General features: G+C 42.1%; 1 protein-coding gene across 1 annotated transcript in view; it reads right to left on the minus strand.

The window, feature by feature from the left end:
• Positions 1-1,490: 1,490 nt before the first annotated feature.
• Positions 1,491-5,403, minus strand: part of GPR158 (G protein-coupled receptor 158) — a 421,455-nt gene continuing 417,542 nt past the window's right edge. Inside the window, exon 11 of the mRNA XM_059404156.1 lies at positions 1,491-5,403. This exon is cut by the window's right edge and continues 567 nt beyond it. Coding sequence (XP_059260139.1) covers positions 4,450-5,403 — 954 coding nt within the window. The 3' untranslated portion in view covers positions 1,491-4,449.

Below are 5,403 nucleotides of genomic sequence, written 5' to 3' on the forward strand. Positions count from 1 at the left end.
CAACTTGCATTGTTTTAGAATAACAGATTTACATTACTACTTGTTGTGTGATAAAGGCCATTTCTCATGGAAATATTTCCCTTAGAAAATATCTTTTACCAGAAAGTTCTACATTTAGAACAAAGACAGAATGCCTAGCACATGCGTATATAAGAAAATAATAGAGCCATCAGCTAAGCAGTCCCACAAACACTGAGAAGACCACCTTATCACACAAGAAAGAACAGTAGACTTGACTTTCCTGACTTGTTAATTGCCAGTTGCTTTTGTTTTAGTCCTTTAAGGTCAAAGAACTCAAAACGCTGATTCTTTGTCTCAGTACCTAAAGTATGTACAATATAGGACACACACAGTGTGAAGAGATGGGGGAGGGCATTCCCAGCGACTTGGTTACGGGAGAGGTGACTGCAGGGAGAAGGGGGCATCCAGCTCCCTCTTCCGCCCCCTCGCTGCACATCTGCTTCCCTGGCTTCAGAGAGCTGCCTCCCTACATGGAATTTAAGACCTACTGCAGGCAGGTAATATCAAGATTTTTCGTAGCATGAGTTTTGTATTCTTTTCCACAGCTTTTCTCCTGAGCAGGTGATATGAGGTCTACAAATTTTCCAAGAGGGCTTTAAAGATTTTGGAAACTACTCAATATGTCCATAAAGTTGGAAGGAGCAATTATATTGGATATAGTTATCGATGACCCTGATTTTTCTGACCTCCTAGAATGTAACACCAAACCCATCTGAAGATGCCAATTTGGTAAAATAACCAATCATGTTTTCCTCTCCTTCCTAGGTCCTCGCCTTCCTTTTCCTTGACTCTTGGGCTGGTATTCTAGCTAATCTAGCAGCTTGCGGTCTCTTCCCGCTTCAGTCCATCCCTGGGCTTATCCCCAAATGATTCTTCTACTCGGCGACTTGCTTATGACCCAGTTTACTGCTTTTTGATAGTTTCCGGTACCGCAGGATGAAGGTGTGGTTACTCTGAGGCATGGCATGCAAGGCTGGGCACAATGACCTTTCCGGCCTTAAACCTTTTCCCGTTCATAACTTATGCCTTTGCAGAATTTCAGCCTTGGGAGCTTGCCCTCTCTCTTAAGCCTCCCTTGACTCCATGAATTAGTCAGGCTCTCCTCTGTAGTAAGACAGTGATGATTGGATACTGGATATTGGAATTCTTGTTCATCTAAAGATCCTCATCATTGCTTAGCAAACGGCCTATGTGTGTTCAGTAAATTAGAAAAGGTAGCTGGATTACTTCCTGTTTGGGCAGAACTTTCTTAAATCAAAATCATGAGCCCTAAGAGGTTTTATTGGCTCCAAAGGATGACCTGTTTGTTTGAGGCCACATTTAGCAAATCACATAAGTCTGTAGACGGGCATAAGAGGATGCAGGTGCATAAGTGTACCAAAGCCAAAGATACATGGGATTCTCTCTAAAGTTGGCTACGTGAAATAAATTTTATTTTTGATAAACACGCAAATCACCATAAATCACTTTCGTATAAATATGTTTTATTGCAGAGAAGTTATAATTATTTACATGCTGTAACACATCACAACATAAATTTACCAAATATTTTTCATGGTGGGATGCTGTAGGTTTCAGATAATAGTTTCAGAAGAACCACAGATTAAGTGAAGAGACTTACAGCTTTATTGACTCTACAACTCTCGGTTGCTATATGCTAGAAGTCAAAAGGCAGTGTTTCTCAGTCCTACCTGTCATCACTTGCATGCAGAAACCTAGGAAGCAAATACAAGAGAACTGTCGAGTTTCAAATCCATATTGCCACCAAAGTTTACAATGGGCTGAGTTACAGTTCATGTCGTAAAGCATTTAATTCTTGCATAAAATATACAGTTCTATTAAGGTTGGTATAAATCTACTTATTTATAAACCCTGGCTTAAAAACAAGGACGGGAGGCAGCCTGCACATGCATTGAGAAGGACAACCTAGCAAATGTTTGTGACCTTAACAGTGTGGATTCACTTTCTTATTGTTACTGATCTAGGAAAATAACCTCAAGAATTGGAGATTTAAACTTCTCATGGTGATAAGTAATGGCAATGAAACTCTAGGAAAGACCCGAGGCACTCTCACGATTTATGCTGGTGGAAGAAAATCTATGGACTGTAGAATGTCACTAAGGTATAATTTGGCAAGTCTTCTTTAAGCCACATCTCCAACAGGATCATCCTGAAGTGCAATAAAAAGTCACCGATGCTTGAACTGCTTATTTCTCAAAAAGTGAATAAAGTGCTAACAGACCTTGAACATAAATGAAACAAGTAGGTGGGCCTAGAAATTCCAAACCAAGTTCATAAATAGACCTTAACATTGTGTTCCGAGGTTACCAAATAGAGAGGCCTTGACTGAAAAGGAAGAAAAGAAGGAAATAAATGAAGGAAACACCAGAAAAATAGAATTTCTCTATCTCTTCACACCTACCCCACCGACCTGAGTAGCGCACAAAGCAAGCGAATGGGTGAGGAAGATGGACGCACAGCTTTGCAAAATGGCGACGTGCTCGCTTCCTCCTGAATAGAAACCAGTGAGAAAATCCCGATGAGGAGTAAAGAGAAGTCCTAGTTTCTAGCTTCCACTGAGAATGATCTTCTCTCAGAACAGCCCTCTATCTACCCTCTGATTCCCTTTTCTCTCCTTTTACTCCCCTAGCATGTTCTCCTTGCTGCCCAGGAGATGAAAAACTGTTCGTTAGGCTGGAGATGTCCTGGCCAAGGAAGCCATCGATCCTTCAGCGTCTAGCGTGAGAGAAAGGGAAGTCTGCGTTCTACCCTTAAGTGATTCTTCTTTAAATAAAAGGAGACCAAGCTTTGGAATGGAATCTCTTGCATGATCACATCAGTAGGGCTAAGTCAGCAGCTTAGGATTCTCATGCCAAGTGATCAGGGTAGAACGCAGTCAGTACATTTTACAAATTTTGCTCTGGGGGCTGTTTTGCTTTGCAAATAAACCTTGCTTTTTTTTTTTTTTTTTAGCTGGGTGGCTCGCAATGGCAATTTTCAGGACTTGTAAGTTTTCCAGTGCTTGGCAGGAGGAAGAGCCCACACCACCTTATAGGCTTTGAATAAATCAGGTTGTAAACCTCTTTGGGATTGAAGCCCAGCAAGTGTTACCTCTAGCTGAAGCAATGAATAAGACTTATGAGAATAAGTAGTTTAAGGTAATTTAAAATATATATTCAGTATGCATAATAAAAATATATCCGTACAATGATCTTGAAGCTATCATAATTTTTCTCTTTAAAAAAATACTCCCTTGAAAGTGCTATCAGTAGCCCCCTTCCTGTCTGTGTTTTGAAAGGTAGATTCCCTGGCCCTGCAGTACTGCTGTAACTCCCATGTCATTCCTAGAGTCTTCCCTTTTCAGTGGTAATAATAACACGCAGTATGTTTTTCTCACTCTTAGCTTCTTCCTGGCGAAATGCTGCTAAGTATGGAATACTGAAAGAATTAAAAGGGACAGTAAATTGGAATGAAGGTGTGACCTTGTCTCTGACTCTAAACAAACAATAGGTAAGTTGTCCTTTATTGAGACATACGACTCGGTAGGACCCCTGGGTCTCTGAGTCCTAACAAGAAGTGCAAAACAAGTAACTCAACTTGGTATAAAAAAACCCTGATTAAGACAGTATAACAAACCATGATGTGAAACAATAGAGTCAAATCCAAATTCACAATATATAAACCACAGCCAAAACAGAAAGATTTTAATCATAACGGTTACGGCTTCCCAAGCCAGAGAAAGCTTACTGTACTTCGAGAATCAACTAAAGTTGGTAGATAGCAGGGATTCTGGAACTTGCAATAACAATTGAGTAGCTGCAGATTGCATAAATGTGTTGTGTCACGTAATATCAAAGTTATTTGCAAAAATTATACAATCTGGAATGCTTGAATATGAGACACAACAATGTACTGAAACATACATTTATAAGAAAATGAGAGCAATCATTAATATAAAAGGTATTTTTGGGATGCATTACGTGAGCAGTGCTATCAAGGTTAAACAGGTGAAGGAAGTTCAGTTAGCTACTTAGAACTTCGGTCATATAGGTCTATACCTTCTTCTTCTTTGCAGAATCTCATACCTCTTCTGTGTCTTACGGTTGACCTTGCTTAGGATTTTCAAAGTGCCACGGGTAAATACTGATCAGGGGCAGACAGTGAGGGCGACTCCCGCTAACCATGCTGAAATGTAAGGCTTCTCCTCATGTTCCCAGGGGAAGACAGACTTCCCTTGGCCAGTCTCATTCTTCCACTGTGGCGTTGCTCTGCCCTTCCTGTCTTTTTCCACCTGTGACTTCCACGTTTCCCTCCAATGACAAACACTCCTTGGGAATTTTGCATCCTTCTGTCTTCTGTCGAATTCAGGGTTTCTTCCTTCTCCTTTTCTCTCTGGGGATGCTACACTTTAAAAGGATCCCTGACCTCTTATTTCCGAGGCCCTGCCATCTTATTTGCACTTAGAGTGCAAGAGGCAGGGAAAGCTACACTTCTTTCAGCATTTGGTTGATCTGCGGCCTCAAACTCCCAAGGACACACCTCAGCTCGTGATGTTAAAGGCTGCCGAAGGTTATTACTTGAGTTATAGGAGCGGGGCGCATTTTCCTCGGGGGAAGAGGTCTTTTTTTCCTGGTCTCCTGTTGGGTTGAGATTTTCATTCTTGATTTTTGATGCTACAACTTTGGGGGGCGGTTCTTCGTACTGCCCAGCACACACGTTGGTGGCATAATGCTGACTGCCGTTCTCATCTTTGGCTCTCCCTGGGGGAACCTGAGTCTTAGAAATCAAAGGCTTCTCATCTTCAAAACCGGGCTGACCTTGGCTTTCCCAAGGGCATACCTCAGCCTTGTCTATGCTCTTCTGACTGGTTTGCTGACACAGTTCAGCTGCCTTGGGCTTCTGATGAGATTTCTCCTTTAAGGAAAACGCTGGGTTTTTCTCCATCTCAGAAGCTGCAATAGATACGTGTTTTTGAACTTTTGATTCTGAAGGCACAGGACCAGGGGCCAGGTCATAAATCTCCCAAGGGCACACCTCCCCTATGTCAAAGTTGTTCTTCTTCTTGGTGGTGCCTGGGCTCATGTCAGAATTGGCAGTGGGCGGGTTGACCCTTTGTTGCTTCATAATCCCAGATTTCTGAGGTTTTCTTGGCTCCTCCAAGTGATTGGAGTTTGGGGGGGCAGAATCTTTAGTTTCTGCATTATCTGAATTGGAGTACTTTCTGTTTGCTTCTTTATCTTTTGGCAGAGGTTTCTGGGATTTCGCACGTTCTTCCACGCCCGATGTTTGGGTTTTCCCCGCCAATCCAAGAGTTTTCTCCTTGGCACTTGCTATGACACTGAGAGACTTCTGCAACACGGATGTTCGGGGGTGGCCCGGCTT

This window comes from Mustela nigripes, chromosome 6 (genome assembly GCF_022355385.1).
Source record: "Mustela nigripes isolate SB6536 chromosome 6, MUSNIG.SB6536, whole genome shotgun sequence".
Lineage (NCBI taxonomy): Eukaryota > Metazoa > Chordata > Mammalia > Carnivora > Mustelidae > Mustela > Mustela nigripes.